At 52.5% G+C, this 27,631-nt stretch overlaps 1 protein-coding gene across 1 annotated transcript in view; it reads left to right on the forward strand.

Moving 5' to 3' along the window:
- Positions 1 to 1,997: 1,997 nt before the first annotated feature.
- Cacna1i (calcium voltage-gated channel subunit alpha1 I) overlaps positions 1,998 to 27,631 on the forward strand; it is a 110,220-nt gene continuing 84,586 nt past the window's right edge. Inside the window, exons 1-2 of the mRNA XM_021216262.2 lie at positions 1,998 to 2,167; positions 12,819 to 13,069. Of these exons, the coding sequence (XP_021071921.1) occupies positions 12,840 to 13,069 (230 nt within the window). The 5' untranslated portion in view covers positions 1,998 to 2,167; positions 12,819 to 12,839. The remainder of the gene's footprint in view (positions 2,168 to 12,818; positions 13,070 to 27,631) is intronic.

Raw genomic sequence — 27,631 nt, forward strand, 5'->3', positions numbered from 1 at the left:
CAGGTGGGTTTCTGAGTTCAAGGCCAGCCTGGTCTACAGAGTGAGTTCCAGGACAGCCAGGGCTACACAGAGAAATCCTGTCTCACAAAAAAAAAAAAAATTATTTTATGTTGCTGGGAATTGAACTCAGGATCTCTGGAAGAGCAGTCAGTGCTCTTAACTGCTGAGCCATCTCTCCAGCCTGTTTTTTTTTTTTTCCCCTAACTCTTCCCCAAAAGCCCCTTCCCTTCTCCCTCTTGCTCTGCCCCCCCCCCACTCGATCTGGCTATCCAGCCTGGTTTTTGTCACCTTGACACAAACTAGAGACACCTAGAAGGAGGGGAGCTCAGGTGAGGAACTGCTTCCTTAGATTGGCCTACGGACACAGCTGTGGGCTGTTTTCTGGATTAACCATAACCCACTGTGGCACCACCCCTGGATAAGTGGCCCTGGGTTGTATAAGAAAGCAAGCTAAGCAAGCCACCAGGAACAAGCCAGGGAGCAGCAGCCCTCTGGTGCCCTCCACTTCAGTTCCTGCCTCCAGCTTCCTCCACGATGAATGCTTAAAGCCCAATAAAACCCTTTCCCCCCAGAGTGGCTGTTGATCATGCATCCCATTATCCCAGCAGCAGAAAGCTAAGACAAACAGACAGTGGGTACGGTCGGGGTGGGAGCACCCACTTCATACATGGGGCGGCTGCTTTCCAGCAGAGCGACCTCTGGTTTAAGGCTCACCTCTGGCCTCAAGTTTTGTTGACAGCAAAATGAGGTGCCCTGTCCCAGGGTCCCAGGGAAAACAAGCAGTTGATTGGCATTTGGCAGGATCTTGATGCCTTTAATCTGCTTATATATAGAGGAACCAGTGAAAAGGGACCACAGTCCTGCACACTCCTTGGAGTCTATAACCCATGAACGGGGGAGGTGGGGCTACCTGGTAAGAGGGCTGGGATTGGGGAATTGGTGCTGCAGAAAGCAAGGGAGATCGATGCCCACTTCATGGTCTCTCAACTGCCCAGGGGTGAGGTTGAAGGTTGAGGGTAGGTCACTCAGAAGTCTTTTCAAAGGAGGTAGGATTTTTTTTTTTTTTTTGAGATTGGGTTCTCATTATGTAGGCCTGGAACTGGCTTTATGGACTAAGGATGATCTCGAATTTAAAGGTTCGCCTGCTTCTTCTGGGATTACAGGCATGCAACAGCCACTGCTGGTGGTCTTTTGCGTCCATCTTGAAAGGCAGGAAGAAATGGGACCAGAATGGGAAGCTTGATGGGAACTTGGGTTTCTGAACGACCTTTGGAGACCGGTTCCACCATTATGCTGGTGACCCCCCTCATTGGGTAGTGGAGCAAGTACCCCAACAGGAAGCCCAGTGAGAATCCGAAGTGTAACAAGACCAATAAGCGTTAGGCACCTGGACTGCTCATTCAAAAGCTCTCCCGTTTATACGCATGATGGACAAAGCCCAGGGCCAAAAGGGTCAGGACCCTTCCCAGCGGTGCGACCCTAAATTGTCAGGAGGTGGCTGCACTCCCGGGGGCTCCCGCCTCTCCGGAGGGGACTCAGTCGCGCCACCGTCACTCAGTCTGTCGCCCGCACGCCTCCCCCTCCAGCGCCCCGAGCCTGCAGCTTTCCCCGAAGACATTTGGTGTCAGTATAAGGACGGCTTTTCCTCGCACGCGGCGCGGCTCGGTCTCGCCGCCGCCGCACGTCCCCGCACCGCCTGGCGCTCCGGCTCCTCCGCAGCCCCCGTCGCGCGCAGCCCCTTTGCGCCTCGAGTCCGGGCCGGGGGCGCCAGGGGCGCCGAAGCCGGGGACCCGGGCGACCCGACCCCGCGCCCCGCCGCGCCTGCCGCCCCGCGCCTGCCCTGCCGCGGCCCCGCGCCCCCGCCCCCGGCCCGGAGCGCCGCGCGCCCGCCGCCCGCCGCCCGCCGCGCGCTCCAACTCCGCGCGGTCCGCCGCTCGTCCGCGCCACCCGCCCCGAGCCGCGGCGACCCGTCCGCCATGGCCCGCGCCCCCGGGCCCGCCACCCTGCGTGCGCCGCCCCCCTCGTCCCGGGGGCGCAGCTGATCCCGGAATCTGAGGCGTGGGGCCGGCGGGGCGCAGGGTCCCGCTCCACGCCGGCTTCGGGGACACGCGTCACCCCCGCATCTCTGCCCGGGACGACCCCGCTGCCCAGCCACGTCCATGCCAAGGTAGGGAGGCAGTGACGGTGGAGGGGAAGGAGAGGCTCAGCCCCTCGCTCGGCTTCTTGGCGCGTCGGGCTCTTTTCTTTCTAGAGGCGTTTTTGTTTATTTATTTATTTATTTATTATTTCTGGGGACTGATACCCCTCACCCGCCCGCGCGTACCCATCAGGTGGGCGTCACATCTCTTGCTTGGGGGTGGGGTGGGGTGGGGGCCCTGCGTTGGGAGGAAGGACAGGGAACTTTGACCGGGGCCCCTCTCCAAGGCCACGAAAGTTCTCTTGGTGCCAATACTGAAGCCCAAAGCCGGCTCAACCAGCGCTGCAGAAATTTATTCAACAAGTCAGGCTGCTGGCGGGGGCCCGGGCGGTCTGTCCGTCCGTCCTGCTGTTCCTTTGCTGCGGCTCTGCGACCAGCTGGATCAGAGCTGGTGCCAGTGTCCGGCAGGGCTGAGCTAGGAGCATTAGCTAGAGAACGGCGGGCGGGATTGAGTGCGAGAACCCCGGGCAGGGTTTAACTTTCCTCCAGGCCGGGTGGTGGAAGGCCCTTCCTTGGCCAGTAACCCTAGACGCCCACCTCGGTCGCGCTGCATGAAGCCAGGTCGGGTTGGAGCGGGCAGTCCAAGGGGCCAAGAGGAGCCCTCAGCTGCCAGGGAGAAGGTTATATAATGAGTGTTTGTGGTGATTGGGATTTAATTGTCTGTTGGATGGTGTGTGTGAAGTGAAGGGGCAAGAGGGCTCAGCAGGGGGTTGGGTAGATCTCTTTTCTGGGAGGTCAGGATGCTTGGGGGAGGGGGCTCAGAAATAGGCCCAGCGGAGACAGCGACCAACCCCTGTGCTGTGTCCTTTCTCGGCAGGATCTTAGGTTTCCGAGGAGATTGGGGTCCAAGGAGAGACCCCTGAATGTATTCTGGCCTGTGGAGTCTGGGTTTTGAGTTGTATGCATGTGTGTAGGTGTGAGTGCATGCGTGTGTGTGTGTGTGTGTGTGTGTGTGTGTGTGTGAGACAGAAAAAAAGGAGAGAGGGGGAGAGAGAGAGAGAGAGAGAGAGAGAGAGAGAGAGAGAGAGAGAGACTGACTCTCTGGGTCTGCATAATGTGACAGGGTCTGCTTCGCATGTGACTGCTGTCCTAGAATGGAGGGCTCAGGCTGGCCTGAGCAGTCCTTTCCTCATTGTGTGGAAGATTTGTCCCTGCAGATTCTACCACTGCCTGCAGACTCAAATGCCACACACAAGGAAGGGTATGGGTCCCAGGGCCAGGCTGGGGAAAGGGTTTGCGGAGGGGGTTCAGGCCTGTCTTCTGGTTCTCACTCACAAAGCTGGAATCACTTAGTGAATCAACGTCCGGACTCAGCTTCAAGGACTCCTTCAAAACTCTCGTCCACCCCTCGGGACAAACTTTCTGTTTGGGCTCCAAGTCCTGGGCCTGGGCAATGGTGGTTCCCAGGCACGGGGTATCAGTGGGTGAGATTTCAGCATGGGATAGGGAGATATGAACTAGAACCAAGCTTGGGGCAGCAGATTAGGGGTGGATGAAAAGACAAGAAGGGGACCCTGCACTGGCCTGGCACCTTCTATAACCCTCGAAGGCCAGAGGGAATCACTGGCTGCTTAGAGCGGTGCCTGCGAGCAGGAGGTTACTCACGCAGCTAGAACAGCTTGGGGGGGAGGGGCTGAAATCCTGTCCGGAGGCCCCTCTTTCCCTCGACTGAAGTTCTCCACCCTTCTTACCTGAGTTCCTGTCTAACCTCCTTGTCTGCCTCCCCCACTTGGCTCTTGAATCAGTAGCTTCTGCCAGAGAGGGTATCTTCTAAGTCCGCCAGAGGGCGCCGGCAAGTCTTCGTCCCCGCAGGTTGACTCCCCTTGACCTTGGGCAAGTGGGTGGGGTTTTGCTGTAGGAACCTCCCGCTCACGCCTCCACCCTAGTCGACTCTCCATCATAGAGGACTTGCCTGTCATTCACCCATCCTGGGGGGGGGGGGGAGGCGGCTACTGCAAGCGGTACCCTGAAACCTCTAAGTGCTTCTGAACTCAAGAGACGTGCTCAGAACACAGTCTGGCCACATCTCCTGCTCTGTCCCTACCGTTCATCCCATACCCCAAGTGCAGCTCCCAGGACAGACTCTGGGCCGCGCCCTTCCCCCACAGAGGCCACCCTCAGTAGATCAGAGCTCTCTTGCCGAGGTGATGATAAAGGCTGGTGTGGTTTCACGGCCTCTCATCCTTGTCTTGTCCGACTCCTCGGCGCTGCATTTAGGATGCTTCAAAACCGGCCTGCAAAGAGTAGATGCTGGGTTGGGGGGTGGAGGTCTAGAGGAGGGCCCTTTTCCCACCCTTGGTTTTGGCTCCTCCATCCCTTCTCCCCCCTCCTCCCTCTCTCTTTTCCCCACTTCATCTCTTCCCTCCCTCTCTCCTTTCTGGAGAATATTTTCTACCCACATGTTCCCGGAGTGTGCCTTGCATAGTGCCCTCTGTTCACCCTGGTGTTAGGTCTGGGCTGGGACTCCACAGCTGTGTGGGTGCAGGCTCCTGTGTGAACATCTGGGAATCCCTGGTCTGCAGGCCTGTGGGTCCTGAAATCTGAGAGATGCGAGGCAAGCCTTCCTCATCCTAAGCTGCCAGCCAGAGAAGAAAAATAAACCTGAATTTCCGATTTAGTAAAGCACCTACTGAGTGCACGGCCTCATTCTGGTCGCTAGAACCTAGAGGTGAGAGAGGGAACAGGCCTTCTAGGGGCTTCTATGCCTTAGGCAGGGTCTGGTTTCCTTGCTGAGGTCCACAGAGCTGCACATCTCCATATCCTCCTGTGTCCTGGGTGTGAGAATCGGGCTCTGGATGGCTCATGAGGGTGCTGGACACGTGGTCATCGGGCACCCCTAAGCATGGGCTGGCAACTCAGGGTTCTTGAACAGAAGAGAGGGAGGAGAAGTGTGTACTTGAGAGTACGGTGGGCCTCGGAGCCAGTGTCTCTTCAGGGTTGGAATCAGAAGAGACCTTAATGCCCAGGGTCCTCCCCGGGCTAGCTGTCCCTTCTGCTGGCCTTGGCTAATGATGCATCCTGAGATGGACATCGGGCTCTTGTCCCACCTCCCTGCTGTGCATTGCTGACCTACTGAGCAGCAAGGGCTGGGTTAAGGCCTTAGCCTCTCTCCCTCCAAGCTTTTATCCCAGCCGGGGAAAGGCATAAGCAGGGCCTTGATTGGGGGTTGGGAGGGGCAGGCCACTCAGCATGCGGAGCTCAGCTTGTTGTAATTGGGATAATGCTTCCACCTTAAAGGATTTTTTTGCGAGACTTAGAAGTGTCTCTGCAGTACCTAGCATGGGGCCTTGGAGGGGGAAGCTGTTTTCCTTTCATTAAAGTACTTTCCAAATCTCTCTCCATTTGTTATCTGCTTTGAGAGGGAGACAGGCAGCCTCCTCCGAGTTTTTTTTTCACAGGTGGAGATGAAAAGGGCTGTGGGGAAGGGGGCTGGGCTCGGCCTGGGCTCTAGGATTCCTGGTCCAGTGTCCTTTTCCGTGGGACCCACCTCACTCCCATCAGTGACCACCTGCTCCCGAGCTGTTAGTTCAAGTGAGACCCTAACCCTAATTACTGCAAAGTGGGTGAAGGGATCAGCGGAGGCACCAGCTGGGAGATGTTCAAATGCCCCGTGGAGATTCAGGAGGAACCTTACTTGCTCATGCTCAGCCCAGGGACAAGGGCCGCTGCAAGCAAACAGGATGATGTCTGGGGTCAGGGACAGGGACGGGGGACCTGGACAACTTGCTAACTCATAACCCGCAGTTGGGCCTCCCAGATCCTCCCCTAATGGTCTCTGACCTTGAGTGAAACCCTTCCTCTTCCCATGCCTCAATTCCCTCCCTGTAGGAGAGAACAAATACGCTTGCTTCTCTGGATTGTGATCGGGTACCTGGCATGCCGTAAGTGCCCACAAACGATGTGGGCTTTGACACTGTTAGATGTCCTTGGAGGGATGGTCCAGCCAATTCTCTGTGTGCGCTGCAAAGCTGGGAAGGCTGGCTGTCGATTCTAGTGATGGAGGAGTTTCGATGTGGACAGGGTCAGCTAGCCAGGCCAGGGCGACTTTGGTGTGAGTTCATGTGACTGGAGGCCAAAGGTAAGCCTTACCCATTTGAGCAACAGCACAACAGCTCAGAAGAAGACCTGAGGCGGGCAGTGACCACATGAAGTGTAGGCTCTGAGGTCTGGGTTGTGTTTGGGCTCTAGAGCTCCAGTCTGCCTTCAGGGAGGTCTCTCACCTACAGCGTCAGGCAGGCGACCTGCTACCTCAGTGTCCCTAGCCCCTGTCCCTGCAGAGGATGTTGGGTAGGCTCAAGGAAGACCAACAGGGGGTTCTGGGAGGCAGGTGATTTGGAAATTGTCATCTGAGGAATGGTTGAGGGAGCTGGTGACGAGAGGCCTCGGGCAGACGAGGCTCGGGGGTGGGCGGGCTGTCATCATGCGTCAGCAGGGCTGTCATGCAGAAGAGGGAGCAGACAGGATTCTAGGGGCTCTGAGAGGATGCCTATAAGACTCTGGTAGGCAATTTTCCCAAAGCCTAAGTAGGCTTCTCAGTGGCCCCCAAATCAAGCTTTGCCCTGGTTTGTATGCATAATGGCTGTGTGTTTGTGTGAAGCGCGTATGCACATGCCTGTGATTTCTCTCTTTCTTCTACTTCTCCCCCCACCCCCCTTTTTGAGGGTTTCTCTGTATAGCCCTGGATATTCTAGAACTTTCTTTGTAGCCCAGCCTGGCCTTGAACTAAGAGCTCTGCCTGCCTCTGCCTCCTGAGTGCTGGGATTAAAGACATGTGCCACCACACCTAGGGTGTCTGTGATGTCTCTCTGTGTGTACATATGTGAGCATGTGCCTGTGAGTGTGTGGTTTATCGGTCTGCATGATCGTATGGTCTGTCTACCTATGATTCTGAGTATATGTTGTGTGTGTCTGTGGAATACGTAATAAATGTATTTGTATCTTATGTACATGTGTGATTGTGTGATTTATCTGCATTTTATGGGATGCTTATAGGCATCTCTCTGTGTTATCCATGTCTGTGGCTGTGTGTGAAGATATGTCTGTATGTTGTATATACACTATTGTGTGTTTGTCTATTGTATAGTTGATCTGTGTGTGTGAAGATAAGTTATACATGTGAGGATCTGTACCAGTGGGCATTGTGTGTTCACATTGGAGTGTGTCTTGAGTGTAACAATGAACGTGTATGCCTGTGCTGTGTGTGTGTGTGGTAGTAGGTTGGGCCATTTTAAGTTCTGTTGGTTTTCAGAGCGCCCCTCTGGAGACCGTGAAAACTTAGGAAATCATGCACTATGTCCAGGACCCCAGACTTCCAGGACTGTAGAAATCTGTGCCTGATGCTGCTGTAGACGACGGGGAGAGCTGCCTGAGGTCTCACTGTACAATGTGCCTGTACTCTGTGCCTGGTGGGGTCACCCCAGCTCACCCCAGTAGCAGCTCTACCTCGGAACAATCTTCTCATTTCATAGGCAGGCAGCAAGCACTGCCAGGCTGTCATGTGCCAAGGTGGACTGGGGTCAGAGCTGGCACTCGAACACAGGTTACAGTTCTGAGCTCCATGTCCCAAAACACCACACTGAAGGTTCTCATTCCATGGCAGTACTGTGAGCCTCTCTGGTTCTAATGAGAACAAGAGTCCATGATTTTGAGATTCCTGAACTCTCCTCGTATTCCCTAAATGATTTTTTAAAAATTTTTATTGCTTGTTTGAGTAGTGACATTGTCTGTTTTGTGGTTGTTGACTGAAAAACAAATAGATTACTTGATAAAAATGCACCCTGTCCCCCCCTTTGGCTGGCCAGGCTGGGCCTCAGCTATCTACTAGGGCTGGAGAACTCTTGGTGGGATCTGGAATACTCCAGAAGGTAGGCTTCCTACTGCTTTGGGGGACTGAGGGGCTCCACTGCCTCTTGAGTCCACCTGGAGGGAAAACCTGTTTTCAGGACACCCACTAAGTTGTTGCTGCAATAACTTGTTTTTTGGACTTGAGCAGACTTGAGCCGGGGCTCACCTCTTCCACTGCTGCCCCGTGTCAGCTGGGTGACATTGGGCACTGCTGGACTCCTTTGGGTCTTAACCTTTTCTTCCAAGAAGGAAACTATTCATGAATTGTGGGATTGACACAGGGCCCTTTGATCGTTGCCTGATGGTGATGATGGTGACAGCGGTGGTGGAGGTGATGTTGATCACGAGGATGGTGCTGATGGTGATGGTGGTGATGTTGATCACGAGGATGGTGCTGATGGTGATGGTGGTGATAGTGGTGCTGGTGTTGGTGCTGCTGCTGATGTGGTAATGGTGATGTGATAATGGTGGTGGTAAAGTCAGTGAAGTTGTTGTTGGTGATAGTGGAGGTGGTGATGGTGATGGTGGTGGTGGTGGTGATTGCGATGACAGTGTTGATGGTAGTGGTGATAGCAATGGCAGAGGAAGGGCAGGGGTAGCAGCTCCTACACATGGTACACATGGTCACATGCATGTTTAGACAATTTTTTCCCCATGGGTTCCATCATGCCTTCCATCCACAGCGCATTGCTTCTTCACAGGGGCTTGTAGGAAGCAGGAGGAAGGCTGAGCTTTATAGAGAAGCTGAGCCTCCAAGAGACCAGTGGGACCGGGAATGGGAATGGGGTTCCAGACATCGTGGGCCTCTGCCACTTCTCCCCTCCTGGTTTACCACACCACCACCTAGAAGGACAGTGGCGGGGGGAAGTGGGTCAGCATCAGACCCACAGAGTGTCAAGAGGGGGGGGCTCTGCGCTGGTGGGGGGACTCTGACTCTGAATCTACTGCCGTCTTCGGTGAAGTGTGTCTCTGTCGTGGTGAGGCTTGACCTGCAGAGAGGCGAGAGCTCAAGAGCTCAGCTGTCAAGTCCTCTGGGATTTCTAGTTATGGCGCATAGGCAGCTGGGGAAAAGAGTGAGGGCACAGGCAGGAAGGAGGGGGGATTTTTGAGCCAGAGACAGGGGCTTTAGGAACGGAGGGTGGGCTGGAGAGTGGAGGCTAAGCAGTCACTGGGGGGCAGGTTAGAGAGTGGATGGAGGCAGAATGGGTGCCACTGAGGACCAAGTAAAAGAAAGATGGAAGTTGAGGCTGGATGAACCCTGGAGATGAAGTCAAAAGGTGGAGGTTGGGCGGATGCTGGGAGGTAGGCCAGAGGCTGGAGGATTGGCAGGCGCTGGGGACCAAGTTGAGGATGTAGGCTGGGTGAGCAGGCCAGAAGTTGGCTGGACTGTCCCAGAGGTGGTGGCCTTAGTGGCAGAAACATCTAGCAGGGGGCTGAGGATGGAGGGTGGCAGCTTAGTGTGGCCAACCAGGGACCAGAGGACCAAGCAGTGGGTGGATACGAGCTGGAGCCAAGAGAAGATGTCACTGGTCTAGCTAGCTGTGTGCTGCCTCTAAGCCTAGCAGCTTGCCCCTCTGTGTGGCTGCAAGGAGGGTTTCCACCATCAGATCAGAGGCTGCCATGGGCACACCAGACCCAGAGCCTTCCCTTGTGTCCACCTAGGGCAATGTCTCCAGCCCTCTTTGCTCTCTCTGCTGCCCGGCTCACCTTACTGAACCACACTTACCTGAAGAGAGTGTACCATACGGCTCAGGGCACGCCAGGTCCCAGCCTGAACCCTCCAGTGACTTCTGTTGCACTTGGAGTCTTCCTTCAAGGGGCTCCCCAGCTTCACTCCCTTCTCTGCCCCATTAGCCACACTGACCTCATTCCTTTTCTCGCTTCCTTAGACACACTCAGCCACTTCCAGTTTCCCAGCCTTTGCGCATACTGTTCCGCTTGCCCGGAGCGTCCTTTCCCCAGAACATGGCGCGGGGGGGGGGGTACCTTTTGATTCTTACTGGTTTGCTTTTCATTGGCTCTTCCTTTAGAGAAGAAGTGATTTGTTAGAATTCGCACATTATCCCCCTTGTTTATTTACTTTCCAATACTTTTTATTTATGTAGCCAACAAATATTTATTGAGCATCTAGTATGTTCCAGGCACTTACTGTTCCAGAGGCTGGGGTTACAGCAGTAAATGTAACAGGCCAGTCTGTGCTCTTTGGTTACAGTCTCATTGCAGGCTGGGAAGACAAACCACAGAGATAGAAGAAACAAAAAAATTGTACACTACATTTGGAGGGTGCCTGGGGTAGTGAAAAGCCAGACAGGGAGCTGGAATGAGCGTGTATCCCTTTCTCATGCCGGTGCGTGGGCTGAATTAGGGTGCACGGAAATTTACCAGCATAGCTGTGGAGCCTGCACACAGTAGGTGCTCAGGACAATCAGGACAAACAGGGATATGGAGGCCAAGGGAGTATCCTCCCTCCAGTAAGAGGGGATGGTGTAAACTGAGGCCTGGAAGAGGTAGTGCTGCCCCCAGGGGCCCAGGAGGTCCTGTTTGGCTGGAGGGATTGCTGGTCAGAGGGAGTGGCAGGCTTCAGAGCTGGCTCAGTGATGGGAAGACCTAGAGCCACCCCAGGGAGGGTGCTGTTCTACCTGGGTGGTTGACGTGTGGCCAGCCAAGGTGCTTATGTAAGGCTTGTGCTGTTTTTTTCTGGAATTGGGAGCAAAACTTGGAGCTCAGGAGAAAACACTGCGGCCCTGACCAGCCGGGCGAAGCGGCAGGAAGTATCAGCTCCTGTCCGTTGCCCGTGGGAGCAGAGAAGTGTCTGGATCCATCAGCTCAGGGTGGTTCAGTCGATAACTCTGCAGCCGCCAGCAGCAGCCAGGAATACAGGCTTTCCTACCCCCTCTCACCGTCAAGCTTGGATAAACCTTCAGGGATGTGCAGCCCCAAGGGTGAGGTTGTAGGGGGATGGGCTCTAGGAGAGCCTTCTCTTCCAGGAGGTCAGCCAGGCCAGTTGCCACTTGTCCAAAGTGGGTCTGTAAGTTCTGACTTCTCATCTTCCTCTGCTTCTACACAAGCCTCAGTTTCCCTATAATAGCCCCTGTGAGGTGGGTGAGTGCATCTTAATAAGGCTAGCCTGTAGCACTGCCCTGAGTGGAGTCAGGGCCAGTGTGTGATTGGCAGGCCAAGGATACTTCAGAGCAAGGCCCTTGACAAAGCATCATGGATTTCAGAGAGGCAAGAAAGATCTGGAAGCCGTGCGACTGAGGCCCAGCTCTGCTCTTACTTAGCCGTCTATCTCTCCTGGGCCTCAGTTTCTCTACTTGTAGAGCAAAGAGATTAGTCTTGTAGACCTCTGAGTTCTCATCCTGATGTGTATGTGTATGCACGTGTGTGTGTGTGTGTGTGTGTGTGTGCATGAGTGTGAGCATGCCTGTGTGTATGTGTGCGTGCATGATGTTTTGGCCAAAGAGCTCACCGAAGGTCACAAATGTCACTTCCTCAGGGAAACCTCTCCTATTCCCTAACTTGTTCCTCAGTGTCTGATTCCACAGTACCCAACGTCTCCTTTGTGATACAATGCCCCGGCCCCTGAGCCTGTTCACAGGCTCATTTCCCTAAAATATTACTTTACATTTGATGATTCAATAGATAGCTTCTGTCTTTATTAAATTATTTTAAAGTCATGTGTGTGTGTGTGTGTGTGTGTGTGTGTTTGTGTCTGTGTGGGTATGTGCATGTGAGTGCAGTTACCTAAGAAGGCCAGAAGGGGGCATCAGATCCACAGAAGCCGTAGTTCCAGACAGTTGTGAACTGCCAGATGTGAGTGTTGGGAACTGAACTAGGGTCCTTTGAAGAGCAGCATGAATTCTTTTTTATTTTTTTTTCTTTTCAGGTAGAATCCAGTGTAATTCACCTCTAAATCCACAGTAACATAATTTAATACTGTAAAATTGTTTCCTATCACAGATACAACAAATAATTCCAAAGAACTAGCCCGTGACAGCTACTTTAAATCAACATGACTGAGTCTGTGGGTGCTGGGAACGCAACTCTTATATTTTTGATTGTGAGCCTAGCCTTTAATGGCTGAGCCATCTGTCCAGGCCAGCAGCATGTATTTTTAACTGGTCAGCCATACCTTTTAAATATTTTATTTTATTTTTATTTTATTTTATGTTTTGGAGACAGGTTCTCCCAGTTAGCCCAGGTTGACTTCAAACAGCCTATGTAGTTGAGGATTCCCTTAAGTTTCTGGTCCTTTCCACCTCCATGTCTCTTTGGAGCTGTGACACTGCCTGTTTTATGTGGTGCTAGAGATCAAACCTAGGACCTCATGCAAGCTAGGCAAGCATCCTATTACTTAAGCTACATTCAACCTAGACTTTCATTTTAATAATAGTTATTATTTTTGGTAGTACTGGGAATAGCACCCAGACCTGTGCACACACTAACCATACCCTCTACCACGTGCCACACTCCCAACCAGAACTCTAGCTCAGCACGATGAAAAGAAAGACATTATTTATATTCTGAGATTTTATTTTATATTTTTTTATAGTTGTCATTTTGCCAGAGCCCACAGTGACTCACTCGGCTTGCCCAGTTGAGCGATCCCGACCTAGGTGCCGTCTCTCTCCACTAATGCTCATGACCACAGTGAGGGTGGCAGGTGGCTTTCAGGCCCTGGAGCTAGGCTCTCTGAGCTGTCACCCACCGTGGGGGAGGCAGGCTGGGGAATGGGTGCTAAGCCAACCCCCACCGTGTTTCCTTCTCGGCTCCCTAGGGCTCCCTGCTCCACGCTGACATGGCTGACAGCGACTTACCACCCTCATCTGCAGCAGTCCCGGACCCTGAGCCGGGAATCACCGAGCAGCCGGGGCCCCGGAGTCCCCCTCCATCCCCTCCAGGTCTGGAGGAGCCACTGGATGGAACCAACCCTGACATCCCGCATCCAGACCTGGCACCCGTTGCCTTCTTCTGCCTGCGCCAGACCACGAGCCCACGGAACTGGTGCATCAAGATGGTATGTAACCCATATCCTTTGGAGGCTTGCGTGTCTGTGCCCAGGCCAGGGGCCAGCGGAGGAAGGCAGGATGGGTAGAGTTGCTTCCTGGCCTCTGGCCTGCCAACATGATCCACTCGCCAGCAGAGCTGAGGTCTGTAGTGAGCTTCTTGGGTCTTCGTGAGTGGGCACAGTTAGCCATCTGGAGACGTGTCAAGGATGGAGGCTGGACCTAGGGTCTTGCTTCTGGAAGCTACTGATGGCTATGCATTCTGATTTCCTGCTAAGAACCAGGTCCCTCAGTAATAATCTGCGTAGGGCTCTGAATCCCTGAGCCCTACTTGCATCTGAAAAACCATACCTTGCATCACTGTTGAACTGGGGAAGATGTTTCCAGCTCATCAATGTTGGGACATACATTCAAGATCCTTCACTGGTTCCTATTACCCCTAAGTTTCAGAAAAATGTCCTAGCCTAGCCCACCAGACCCTTGGAGCCCTGACCAGCCAGCCCCTTTCTCCGCCCTCTGCATCCCCTGGGTTCGTCCATGCTCCTGGGCTTCCCATAGACCATTTCCTCTAGCCAAAATGCTTTTTTTTTAAAAAAATTATTTATTTTATGTATATGAATACACTGTAGCTGTACAGATGGTTGTGAGCCATCATGTGGTTGCTGGGAACTGAACTCAAGACCTCTGCTCGTTCAGGCCCCATGATTTATTTATTATATGTGAGTACACTGTAGCTGTCTTCTGACGCACCAGAAGTGGGTGTCAGATCTCATTACGGATGGTTGTGAGCCACCATATGGTTTCTGGGATTTGAACTCAGGACCTTTGGAGGAGCAGTCAGTGCTCTTAACTGCTGAGCCATCTCTCTAGCCCCCAAAACGCTCTTTCTCTCCTTCTTCTCCTGACGAGATCCGTTGCCATATCCTTCAAATAGCAGCATCAGTGTCATCTCCTCAGGTAGCCGTCAATGTGACCTCACATCAAGCTGGGCATTATTATTATTATTATTATTATTATTATTATTATTATTATTTGGATGCAAGAGCTCATATAGCTAAGATTAGCTGTGTAGCTGAGGATGACCTTGAACTTCTGGACTGTAGTGGTAGATTTGGTATGGATGGGCAGTATCCTACAGGGCCTCAATAAAGAATGAGGTGTCAGGGAGGGCACAGCAGGAGCTGGGGCCCAGGGAGGGAGGAGCTAGGGGTGTGGCTGGAGTAGGAGGGCAGAGTGAGCCTGGGGGAACCCAGAAGAGCCATCTTGTGTTCTAGGAGCTACTCTCTCAAGCACAGGCTCTAGGGCTGAGCTGTGGCGTAGAACTAGGTATCAGGGATGCTAGTGGCTGTGCACCAGTGGAGAGGGATCCCAGTTGTGGCTCTGTGACCTATGACAAAGACCACCCAGGTCAAAGGCGATAGATTTCAAAGCCACCCCGGGCAGGTGGGAGCTGGTGTATCAGGGAGCAGGGCTGAGATCATACTGAGTATTAGGGATGTCGGAGAAGTTGACAAGAGCCATGCTGGAGCCTAGGCCTGCTGCTAACCCTAGCTGAGGGCCTAGGTGATGACTGTCCTGTATCCTCTGAGCTCTTAGAAATCAGAGTGGTGTTTTACTAGGGGGAGTGGACCCAGAGGGTGCCCTTGGCTGTGAGGACATGACTCTCCACCCATGAGAGATAGGTCAAGTGATCTTGGGTATGACATGCTCTGAAATCCCTCCTCCTCCTCCTCCTCCTCCTCCTCCTCCTCCTCCTCCTCCTCCTCCTCCTCCTCCTCCTCCTCCTCCTCCTCCTCCTCCTCCTCCTCCTCCTCCTCCTCCTCCTCCTCCTCCTCCTCCTCCTCCTCCTCCTCCTCCTCCTCCTCCTCCTCCTCCTCCTCCTCCTCCTCCTCCTCCTCCTCCTCCTCCTCCTCCTCCTCCTCCTCCTCCTCCTCCTCCTCCTCCTCCTCCTCCTCCTCCTCCTCCTCCTCCTCCTCCTCCTCCTCCTCCTCCTCCTCCTCCTCCTCCTCCTCCTCCTCCTCCTCCTCCTCCTCCTCCTCCTCCTCCTCCTCCTCCTCCTCCTCCTCCTCCTCCTCCTCCTCCTCCTCCTCCTCCTCCTCCTCCTCCTCCTCCTCCTCCTCCTCCTCCTCCTCCTCCTCCTCCTCCTCCTCCTCCTCCTAATCCGTCTTTGTCTCTGACCACCCTTGCCCCTTCGGGATTTTTGAGATAGGGTCTCTCTACATAGCCCTGACTTTTCTGGAATTTATTATATAGACCAGGCTAGACTCGAACTCACAGAGATCCATTTGTCTCTGCTTCCTGAGGCCTGGGGTTAAAGTTGTATGTTACCATGCTCACCTCTGCTGTGTAATTTCATTCACTGACACTTTGATATTTTCTCTGGGGACTCAGAGGGAGACAAGACTGTCCCGGAAAGTTCCAAGGAGTGGGGAACAGACTCCATCCACGTGAACAATTTTAACCAAGTGTTGAAGGAAACTTAAGGGGATGCAGCATGTGAGCAGATGGGGTCCAGGCCAAAGAAGAGGTGACTGCAGGAGGATTTTCCCTCCCTCCTTCCCTACCTTCTTCCCTCCCTCCCTTCCTTCCTTCCTTCCTTTTTAGAAAAAATTTTATTTATTTATTTTATATATGTGAATACACTGTAGCTGTCTTCAGACACACCAGAAGAGGGCACTGGGTCCCATTGCAGATGGTTGTGAGCCACCATGTAGTTGCTAGGAATTGAACTCAGGACCTCTGGAAGAGCAGTCAGTGCCTTTAACTACTGAGCCATCTCTCTAGCCTCTTCTTTCTTTCTTTTAAAGGAAAGGTCTCTATGTAGCCCTGACTGTCCTTGAACTCACTACACAGATTGGTCAGGCTCCGAGTACTGGGATCAAAGATGTACACCATGATGCCTGGTTGGTATTTGAGCTGTCCAGGAAGAGAAGGCTAGAGGACCAGGGAGACAGCAGGACAAGGCTAGAGGGCTATCTTGGCAGGTGACAGGATGCTGTATGACATTGAGTAAGTCACTGGGCCTCTCTGGGCTTCTGTTGGTAGACTGGTCACCATGGCTCTGGCCCTTGGAACATCTTGGCTCAGAGTCTGATTCTGATAGGCTGATATGGCAATGCTGTCCCAAGTGCCATGTAGGAGGTGGCCAGTGAGTGTCCTATGTGTGACTTTGTGTTGGCCCTTTTCTCTGACCCCAGGGCCTCCATCTGGAGAGGAGGCACTGGTGAGAAGTCCACCTTCCAGCTTTGGCTTTGGGAGCCAGGCCAACCATGCTCACTCAGTGGGACAGTGCCTACTGGAACTCTCAGGCTGTCACCTAACTAGACTGGGCAGCTAACATTGCTGACCTGTTGGGTAAATAGGCCCTCCAGCCACTCTGCCCCAGTGACTTCACCCTCCCTGTCTCCTCTGCTCAGTGAGTCCAGTTTGAGTAGGACACAACGGGGCTGGCTCAGGAGGAGGGAAGGGGCCTGTGGTGGATCTGAGTGAAGGTGACTGGAGAGATGGCTCAGCAGTTAACAGTGTGTATTCTCTTCAGAGGACCCATGGCAGCTCACAGCCACTTCCAGCTCTTCCTGGCTAGATTTTTGTCAACTTCACACAAGCTAGCATTTGGGAAGGAGGGGACTCAACTGAGAAAAAAACTTCCATCCAGATTGCCTGTACACAAGCCTGTGGGAGCTTTTTCTTTTCTTCTTCTCCTCTCCTTTATCCTTCTTTCCTTCCTTCCTTCCTTTTTTCTTTTGTTTTGAGACAGGGTTTCTATGTGTAGCTCTGCCTATCCTGAAACTTGCTCTGTAGAACAGGCTGGCCTTGAACTCAGAGAGCCACCTGCTTCTACTCACTGAGTGCTGGGATTAGAAGTGTGAGCCACTACACCTGGCTGGCATTTTCTTGATTAATGATTGATGTGAGTGAGCCCAGGCAATAGGGGGTGATGTCATCCTTGGCAGGTGGTCCTGAGTTGTATAAGAAAGCAGGCTGAAGCCAGGCAGTGGTGGCGCCTTTAATCCCAGTACTTGGGAGGCAGAGACAGACGGATTTCTTAGTCCCAGGCCAGCCTGGTCTACAGAGTGAGTTCCTGCACAGCCAAGGCTACACAGAGAAACCCTGTCTTGAAAAAACCAAAAAAAAAAAAAAAAAAAAAAAAAAAAAAAAAAAAAGCAAGCAAGCAAGCAAGCAAGCAAGCAGGCTGAACAAGCCATGGGGAGCGAGCCAGTAAGCAGCATCCCTCTGTGACCTCTGCTTCAGTTCCTGTCTCCTGGTTCTTTTTTGACTCTCTATCTTGACTTCTCTCAGTGTGACGAGAGTCAGATTAACCCTTTCTCCCCCAAGTTGCTTGTGGTCATGGTGTTTAATCACAGTGATAGAAACCCTGACTAAGACAGGCCCCAAGGGATCTGACTCCTCCTTCTGACCTTGACGGGCCTCCGAACATGCGTGGCACATACATACAGAATTAATAAAAATAAAATTAAAAAAGAGATTGGAGCTAAAGGGCAAGACATAGTTCAGCTGCAGTTCTGTTTTTCCCTCTGCTGTCTTCATTGATCTTCCCTCCTCCCTCCTACATCCACTCCTCCCTCCATCCTTCTGCTTCCCATTTTTTCCCTCCATCCTCCTCACCCTTCATTCCTCCCGTCCTTCTTTCTTCCACCCTCCATCTTTCTCCTCCCTTCTCCCTTCTCCTTTCCTACATTTCTCCCTCCACCCCAGGCTCTATTCCTCTGCTTCCTCCAACCTCTGTATTTTCTCCCTGCTCCTCCCCCTTTCTCTGCCCTTCATCATCAGCCCTCTTCTCTTCCCTCCATCCTCCATTTTCACCCTTCTTCACCCTTTCTCCATCCTCCTCTCTTTCCTCCACCGTGATTCCTCTTCAACCCCCTTCCCTTCCTTACTTCATCCTTCTTCCACCTTCTGTTCCCCACTTTCCTTCTTCCTCCTCCATCTTCTGTCTTTCCACCCCCATCTCCCACCTCCTCTAGCATCCCTTTCTGCATCTTCTCTCCTCCAACTTCCTCCCACTTCTCCATCCTCTTTCCTCCACAATCCATCCTCCCCTTTCTTCTTCCCTCCCTCCCTCCTTTCCTTTTCCCCCCTCTTCCTTGGGAGAGTCTCCTCAACCCTGACCATCTGCTGCTGTCAGTGGTAGCAGCTGCTGTTCCTGTGCTGGGGTGGGGACACTTCAGATCAGGTCACAACTGGGTGGTGTCAAAGCAAAGTGAGGTCAGGGATCCCATGCTCAGAGACAATTAGTCTAGAAGTTTCAACTGGGTCTAAGAGTTTACAGGTAAGATTTAAGGCTAGGTGACAGGATAGCTGGACACTTCAATAATCCATATTTTGAAAACTTTATGTTCCAGATGTATGAACTTGGCAGCTGGGACGTTGCCTGTCTGGGGTCCAGGGACCTGGGACTTTGGGCTGTGATCACAGAGCTGAGGCTGAAGTTTCCTAGTAGACATGGTGGGTGGGAGCCAGGAGGTTGCCGTTATCATCGGGGCACTCTGCCTGTGGGACTTGGGGGACCTCAGAGTAGGCGTCAAGAGTTCAGCGACAGCCTCTCTTGGAGAGTTGGTTTCTATTGGCTGTCGAGGATCTGATATGCTTTCCTAGTCGGAAATGTCTCCCTCCCACAGTCAGTGGGGTGAGACAGTGTCAGGCAGTGTCTAACCTAGTCCTTTTCAGCGGGAGGAATTAGGGTAGTGTTTAAAGTGGTGCTCCTTACTGGGTCTGTAGTACTGAACTTAGTTCTCCTTGGTGGGGGGGCACTGGTGGGGGGATGTTTAACTTAGCCCTCATCAGTGCTAATTTAACACTCCTCCTTAGCAGAGCCCTGCTTGGATTTTAGGCTGTTGGTATTTGAGGGTCTGGGCTGTGGTGCATATTATAGGATGTTGGTTATTCCTGACCTTGGGCAGGGAATGCTGAACTGTCCCTTGGTTATCGTGACTACAATATACAACCCTTTGCATGTGTCATCTTTGCAGATGGTGGCTCACCTCCCCACGAAAAATCGAACCTGAGGGTGAAGGCCTGCAGTGTCAGGCCAGGCAGGTGGGAGCTGCTCCCTCATAACCAGTCCCAGGCAGGGCAGGGCAATGGGGCTCAGCCCCCGACAGTCCATCCGGAGCACACATCCCTGGCTCCTGGAGCCCAGGGTTTTCTGGACCTGGGTGCTCCTGATTCAGCTTCTTGCGCAGTTTAGAGCCAGCAAGGCCTGAGTCACTCACTGTCTGACTCACAGTGAGCCACCAGGTGGTGGGGACCCTCGTAGGCGGGGATCCCGCTCACCCAAGCGTCAGCCCACTCCCTGCCTGGCCCAGGCCTGGGCCACTCGCTAGCAACTGGGAGGCCTCTGGGTTTGTGATGCCAGAAGAAAGACTGGGCCATTTGGCTCACAGGGAGAGAGGTTTGGCTTGTGGAAGTCGCTGGCTACCTGAGTCATACAGTCTGGGACTGGTTCTCCTGCTCATTGCTGGGCAACCATGGCCAGTGTCATAACCCCTTCGGTTCCCCTGTGGGTAGTGTCCCCTTCACTACTGAAGGCCAGAGTCAGAGGGGAGGGGGGATGTAGCAGTGGCATGTCACAGATGGGAAGGGCTGATGTTGAGAGTCTCGGGGTGAACGGGCTCTCATGTGTGCACGCACAGCTCTGTGAACACTTTGCCTGCAGGAGACTCAGTAAGATGCCAGGCGACAGGCAGGTCCTTTAGATGGAACATCACACCTTCAGAGGACATTGTTCCCAGGGAAAATCTGATTCAGTCTCCATGATTCACACGAATCAGTGTGAGTCTGGCTGCTCTTGGCCCAGCTAATGGCAGGGCAGACATTAATTGACCATGGCGTCTGCCACCTGCCCCCCCCCTTCCCCAAGCCATGTCAAATAGGGGGTGCCCCTATTTTACCCCCACTGGACTTTCAAAGCCCCTCTTGGGGATAAGTGATTGCTTCTGCTCACCTTCATTGTCTATTCTGGAGACCCACATTTTCATCTCTGTGACAGGACCATGACAGAGGATTAGAGGTCCTGCCAGACCTGCAGTGGATATCCATATGCCATTGGCTGGCTGGAGGGTTCCATGTGCACCATTGCCTTTAGCCATTCTAGTCATCCTTGGAGGCAGGTGTCTTCATAAACCCATTTTACAGATGAGGACAATGAGGCTCCGGAGAAGTTGAGTTACTTTTATCCAGTCAGGTTACATAGCCAATATGCAGCAAAACTGGCACGAACCCGCCACTTCTGTTACCCCTGCACGTCCCGCCCCCCAGTTTTATCCAGAACTCTGGATAAAGAACTGCCTGAACCCAAGTCCTCCACACCCTGCCTTGGGGGCCAGAAGTTTGCTTGGCAGTTCCAGGCAGTAGGGTAGATCGAAGATGCCCAGGTTCCTGGTGTATACCCTCAGAAATGTTCTGGCTGTGGCTAGCTGGGTATCCCACTGAGACTGGAGGCCCCTCCCCTTCCTGTGTGCTCCTGGGCCAGTGATGGCTAGCACTGAGGAGAGCAAGCATGGTGGGGAAGGAGAGGCAGAGACGGCCTCTTTTTTACTTACGTTCAGGCAGACACCACCATTGCTAGGTGACCTCGGATAAGTCCCCTCCCTCTGAGACCATTTGATCTCTTCCTTCTGGGGCTGATGAAGTGGCCAGTGGCCGACTCTGATTTTTGCCCTGGTTGAGCTGGCCCATCTCTGGGTAGGAATGGGGCAGGTTTTGCTGTGGTCACAGTACAGCCCCCTCGAGGCTTATGCTGCTTATGAGAGAGAGAGACTCAAGAGCATTTATCCGTAGAGTATGGGAACGATGGGGCCCAGGTCAGCCACTGAGTGCCAGGTGTCTCGGGGCATGTTGTAGCTCTAGGAGTGAGAACCATGAGACCTGCCAGAAGAAGGTGCCTGGGGACCCTGGTGACAAGTGACAGATCCTAGAGTGTGTTTCAGTGTCTAGAGGGTGGGGGGGGATGGTGGGGATTGCTGCAGCCTTTGGTGCTGGTGTTGGGCACAGGTGACTCCGAGGTGACGCCACGGTGTCTGCATCTTGGTGTCTGGCTGAAGGGAGACCTGAGCTTGGCTCGATGCCTGAGTGGCCTTGGGTAAGACCCACCCTTCTCTTGCCGAGCCTATGCTTGTGTGCCTGTGTAATGGGGCTGTGGTGGAACCTGGTGGGGATGGTATGAGAGTTCCAGGGCCAACCCTGGGCAAACCGCTGAGTGCTGAGTATTGCTGTACACATCCTGAAGGGGCTGGGAGAGCTAGCAGGGCCTGCGGCAGCTGGCTAGCTGGGTACTGGTCTATGGTGATGGGCTCAGGAACCCAGGGGACACAGGTGGGAAGTCTGCTGCCCCAGGGTAAGAGAGAGCATAGTGTGTGTGTGTGTGTGTGTGTGTGTGTGTGTGTGTGTGTGTAGGGAGTGTGCTAACTCTATGTCCATTAGCTGGGGCACAGGGTGGGATGGAGACCTAGGAGAGAGTGTGATTTTCTCAAGGCTACCTGTTGAATGTGAAGAGTTGGAACCCCTTATGTATAATTATTATATACTATATATTATAACATATTATATAGTACAAGCAGGCTGCTTAGTTAGGACTCAGCACTATGGACCCTCTGTCCTGGCTTCCTGGCTCAGCTCCTTCTGAGTAGGAGGGGCTCCCTAAAGGGAGCTGTCCCCTCCTCCTCCAGTCCTGGCCTAATGGGACAGTCCAGACGGTGGCGGGTACTGCCGGGAGGAGCAACACATGCCAGGGAAATTGTCCGTTTCCTCCATCTGGTGTGGAGAAAGTTGTTTTTCTCAGAGATAAAAGTCAGAGTCAAGTACCATCCCCCAAGATGCAACTGGAGGCCGGAGTGGAGGCTGCACTCCAACTGGTGGTCATCAGGGTCCCAAGAACCTCTTAGAGGAGCCTGACCAGGCTAGGGAGACCTTGGCCCCACTGGGCAGCCTCTATGTTGGAGAGAGATCTGTGACTTGAGAACTGCTGGTGTCAAGGCTCCTTGTGATAGAGTCCTGGTGCGGCTTAACTGCAGGAAGGGGTTTTTCCCACTGGGTCTTGCTACATGAGTAGGAGTTTTCCGAACCGATGAAGGAGTATGTTCCTGATAGAGGATTTGTGGGGTAGGAGCTGGAGAGCAAGGTCTGACATACCAGGGCAGGGCCGTGCTTGTCCCACTGGAAGGCGGGGTGGGCGTGTGACATGTGACCACCAGGGATGGACCACGGGCATGCCCACTTTTCCTCGTCTTTCTTTTAATTATTAGTTGATGGATTTTTATATGTGTGTGCATGCACACATGTGCATGTGCCCTGGCATGTGTGTGGAGGGCTTCTGAGGGAGAAACAGAGCCTGCAGCCTGCCAGGAGCTTCCTGCAGCGACATTGTTTGACTGCATCATCCCGTGAGAGTTGGAACTTGCTGGCTCGGAATGGAGCTGCCCCGTGGCTACCAGGCAAGTCCAGGCACTCAGGGTGTCTACAGAGCTGCTGGTCACATGTAAGAGGCAACCGAGTCCCAGCCTGTTTGAAGCAGAATAAAGGGAGATGTGGGAAGAGGAATCCTGGGGCCACAGGGCTGAGATCATGAGGTCAGCTCCTCCTGACTTAGGAGCCCAGCAGAGCCTCACTGTGTGGAGCAGGAGGAGGCTGGGATGCTGCTGCTATGTAGAACCACCCAGCCTGGGGGTGAGGGTGACAGGAGGTGACAAGGGGAGGCACACATGAACGTGCTGTGGACTGGCTGGGGACTTAAAGGTGATTGGATTCTAGTTTGCTCTTAGGTTCTGTCGGGAGCCCGCCAAGCTGATCCTGACCTGCCGTCTCCCTCAGACCCTCAGGATTCTATTGGGAGACAAATGGCTCCATTTGTTTTCTTTCAGTGAGGAATCAATAGTCTTTTTAATCAGTCAGAATGTCTTTCTGCTAATCCCCCTGCAAGTTGCTGAGGGGGCAACCTGTCTTTTGCAGCGCAGTTGTGATGGCTAGGAGCTGTGTGGTACTGTGTGGTACTGTGTGGTACTGGGAGGACGCCTTACCCTCTCTGGGCTTGGTGTTTGTGTAGGGATGAAGCTGCAGTGGGAAAGGTTCCTAGACCTACCGGGATCACTGGTGGTGATGAAACCTGATTGTCTCTCCTACAGGTCATTTCTGTTTTCTGCAGGGTGCAAGTATGGTGACCCTGAGAGCAAATAACTCTTTCTCTGGGCACCAGTTTCCCCAACCCATACAATTGGGAGCTGGAGGTTGCTCTCAGGCCAATTTTGCCCACAGGGGACATTTGACAATGTCTGGAGTCACACCTCCTCCCATGCATACAACAGCCCATTTGGAGAACTGCCTGTCCCCAGATCACTGGGGACAGTGAACTGGGTCTGGCAGAGCCTGGTGATGGGTCTCATATAGGTGGGACGACTAAGCTGAGTCCCAAGCAAAGGGTTTCCTATACCACCAGGCCTCATTTTTTGGTGGAACTGCCATTGCCTGCAATGTCACATGTTAAGCACCTTCCAGGGACTCACCTGTTCATCTGTCCTCCATGTCCATCTGTCCTCTGTCTACACACCTACCCACTAATTCATCATCTGTCCATTCAACCACTCACCCAACTACTCATCTATTCACCCATCTTTCCATCTGTCCACCCGTCCACCCATCCACCCATCCACCCATCCATCCACCCACCCATCTACCCACCCATCCACCCACCCACCTACCTACCTATTATCCATCTGCCTACGCATTTGTCATGATTAATTTCCTCACTCACATATCTACCCATTTATCTACCCACTCACCCATCCTTCCATTCACCCACCCACCCACCATCCATATATTCATATACTCATCCAACCACAGGTCCATCTCTTCATTTGTCTATCCATCATCCATTCGTTCATCCACCCACCCATTCGCTTACCTGTCTTCCATCTCTCCATCCATTCACCTGCTGTCCCCCCAGGTTCCCCCAGCCTCTCACATGAGTGCAGCATCTAAAGAGATGCTTCTACTTAACCTTCTACCCGTCTCTCATGTTTCCTCCATGAGGAGGCCCCTCCCTTCCACCTACCCACACTTGCTTCAGGTCTTCTACTCATCTGAAGGTTCATATCTGGTGAATGCTAGTTGGCCACACCTGTCACCATTTTTAATGTCTCCAGACACCTGCTCAGTGCCAAGACAAGCCTGTGTTGGGACAGTTATTCTCCTCACAGACCCTTTTCAGAGTCTTTGATAGGCAATGTATTACTTTCCTTCTGCTAGCTAGAGAACTTCTTGTGTTCAAGCTCCATATTCTGTTGATGCATGCTCCTTTTCCAGGCCTGGACCCACATTGATGCACAGGGCAGCTGTGTGGGGAGGCTTTTGATGGAGTGCCTCTTGGCAGGCAGGGTGAGGTAGTAGAGGTGGTATGGACAGTGGTAAAGACAAATGACCCTGGATACCCAGCCAAGTGCTGAGGACTGAGAAGCAGAGACTGAAGGTGGTGTGGGGTAAGGCATCCAAGATTGTGGTTTTGGAATAGCTGCTGGGCCTTAGGTGGACAATGCATTTTAGAAGGCCAGGCTGAAGGAGGGGGCTACCCAGAGACTCCTAAGTGGGGTGTGAGGAGTGGGAGGGGAGCATGGTTCTGGTGATGTAATGGACATATCTCCAGGGTCACTAACGTGGAAGGGGGCTCGGAGGGCTGTGGTCAGGCCCCTGTGGTGGAAGGAGGTTTCAGAGGCTTTAAGGCTGGTGGAAAGGCAGAGAGACAAAGGAATGTGATGTGCACAGAGGAGAGAGTATGACACGTCCTCCTTCCTGTGTGATGAACTTGGGGTTGACAGAGATCTTTGGGGCAGAATCTGGGGTTCTTGCTTGGCTGAGAATGAGTACAGTCTTGGGATAACCTTGGACTCGATCCCAGGCTGTCAGCACTGGGGTCAGGGAGAGGAGACACAGGGCTCAGGGCTGGTACCTGAGAAGACCCAGTATTGGAAGATTAGAGTCCAGGAAGTGGGAGGACCAGACTGGGGATTTGGGGTGACTCCTCTGACTTGGGGGGGTTCCTGGAACAGAGGGCTAGTGAGCTCTTTTAGGGACAAATGGAGTTTCATGGACCTGTGGCTGAAATTTAGCATTTCAGTGAAGATTAAATAAAACACACAATGGAACTGCCCCCTCTACTCCACCCACGCACCCTGCACAGCAATGGTTCCTGTCACCTGGGAGAAGAGTTGTCAGTGTTTCCTGTCACACTGGGGACACTGCAGGACTCTTGGGTTAGCAGGCACATTCTTCATGGTGACAGGCTGACACCTAATCTCCGACCTACCAGTGGGCCTTGCTACTTATTGTGTTGATAATAGAACATGTGTATTTAATCAATAAACATCTTTTGCTTGGTATGGCGGTTCATACCTTCAATCTAGTCCTTGGTGTGCTGAGGCAGGAGGATTTCAAGCTTGGGGCCAGGAGCTAGGCGCCTTTAATCCCAACACTCAGGAGGCAGAGGCAGGTGGAGACAGAGATCTTGTCCCAGGAACAAAAACAAAAATCAGAAAACAAAACAAAAACTGTTAAAAGTGTGGGGCAAGCCTGGCCTAACATGTAAGACCCTATTACAATCTATGCCCATATATCTATATATCTGTACCCATATCTTGATATTTTTGATAATTATTTTAGTATAACAGGTTCACTTTCTATTCCCAAGTTTTTAGAAAGTTTACGTTAAAAACTGTTCTTAGGACTGGGTGTGGAGGTGCACACTTTTAATTTCAGCACTTGGGAGGCAGAGGCAGGCGGATCTCTGAGTTTGAGGCCAGCCTGGTATACAAAGAGAGTTCTAGGACAGCCAGGGCTGCTGCACAGAAAAAGCCTGTTTTGAAACCTGAAAACCAACCAACCAAAACCAAAACAAAAGAACCACCATCACCACACAGTAATAACAAAAGCAAACTATTCTGGGCTGGTGAGATGGTGTGACCTACAAGGTAGTTGCTGCTAAGCCTGGGGACCTAAGTGCAATCCTTAGGACCCACACTGGTGGAAGGAGGGAATGGATTCCTATAGGTTGTCCTCTGACTCCACACATAGGCCATGCCACACACATACGAATAAACAAATAAAAGAAAAATCCATTATTTCTGTGTTTAAGACAGAAAAGATAAAAAACTTGTGTTTTCAAAGGAGTAGGGTTGGTCAGGCCCAGTGCTATTGACTGGGAGCAAGGGAGAGGTGGTTGTGAGCATACCATGTGTGTGTGTGTGTGTGTGTGTGTGTGTGTGTGCATGTGTATGTATGTATGCATGTATATGTATGTATGTGTATGTATGCATGTGTATGTGTGTATATGTGTTTATATGTGTGTGTATGTGTATATGTGTGTATGTATGTGTGTATGTGTGTTATATATGTGTATGCATGTAAATATATGTATGTCTGTGTATGTGTATATATGTATGTATATGTGTGTGTATATGTATGTTTGTGTGTATATGTGTGTCTATGTATGTGTATGTATTTATGTGTATGTGTGTCTATATATGTGTATGTGTGTATATATGTGTGTGTATGTGTGTGTATATGTACATATGTGTGTGTGTATGTGTGTGTATGTGTGTATTGCTGTGGGGACAAACAGGTGAATATGAACAGGCTTGTGTTCTGGGGCAGACACGGTAAAGAACAGGTCATTGGAGGAGGAGCAACATTGCCTTCCTCTGTCTCTACTGGGTCTCTGGCATCAGGGACCAAGTGTCCTTCATCTTGGTTTCTAAGCACCAGGCACAGAGGGAGGCCTTAGCAGAGAACTGTTGCAAGAATAATGAGCCATGGATGTAGTAGATGTGAAAAAAGAGAAGAGATGGGTGTTCAGGATGGGAAACTGCGTTGTCGACCCACCCCTCCCCAGCTTCCATGGTGTGTCCTCAAAGCCGCTGCCAACATCCTGGGTGGCTGTCCCAGGGAAGACTTCCAAGCTTGAAGGATGAGATGACCATCCTTGTTCTGTCATAGGAGCTCAGGGTGGCTGGGATGAGGCACCCAAGTCTGGTCATTAGAGCTAGTGGACACTAGCAGATGTGAACGTCACAGTGAAGTCTCCTACTCTGTAGGTGCAGTTTCTTCGAGGTGGGCTTCTGAAGCCATGTTTGTCTCCGCGCAGCTGTGGCCCTGGTGTCTGCCCCACCCTTTCTTCCCTAGTAGCCAAGTGGCATATCCTGCAAGTCTTCTTGCAGAGCCTCTCTCCTGTGGGCCACGGATCCTGGGTTCTCTTCCAGACACATATCTTTGCTCACTGTCTCCCCACGACTGACTGTGCCACGCATCATTGCTTGCTGGGCATATGGGAATCAGGGACTGGACACATCCACTGCATTTTCATTGGTGGGGACTCTGAGAGGGGGTCGGGGATGGGAAGGGAGGGAGGCCAATAGAGAGAGAAGAGGATAGAGCCAACTTGTCATTATCTTAAGGGACTTCAGGGCTTATATGCAGAGTCAACCAGGCGTGGCTGTGCCCTTCAGGACACTTCCTGTCACTGGGGACATGCAAGCTGAGTGGAACCGGCAGCCTGCATGTCAGTTGGCTTCTTGGAGCAGCT

This window comes from Mus pahari, chromosome 17 (assembly GCF_900095145.1).
Source record: "Mus pahari chromosome 17, PAHARI_EIJ_v1.1, whole genome shotgun sequence".
Taxonomy (NCBI): Eukaryota; Metazoa; Chordata; class Mammalia; order Rodentia; family Muridae; genus Mus; species Mus pahari.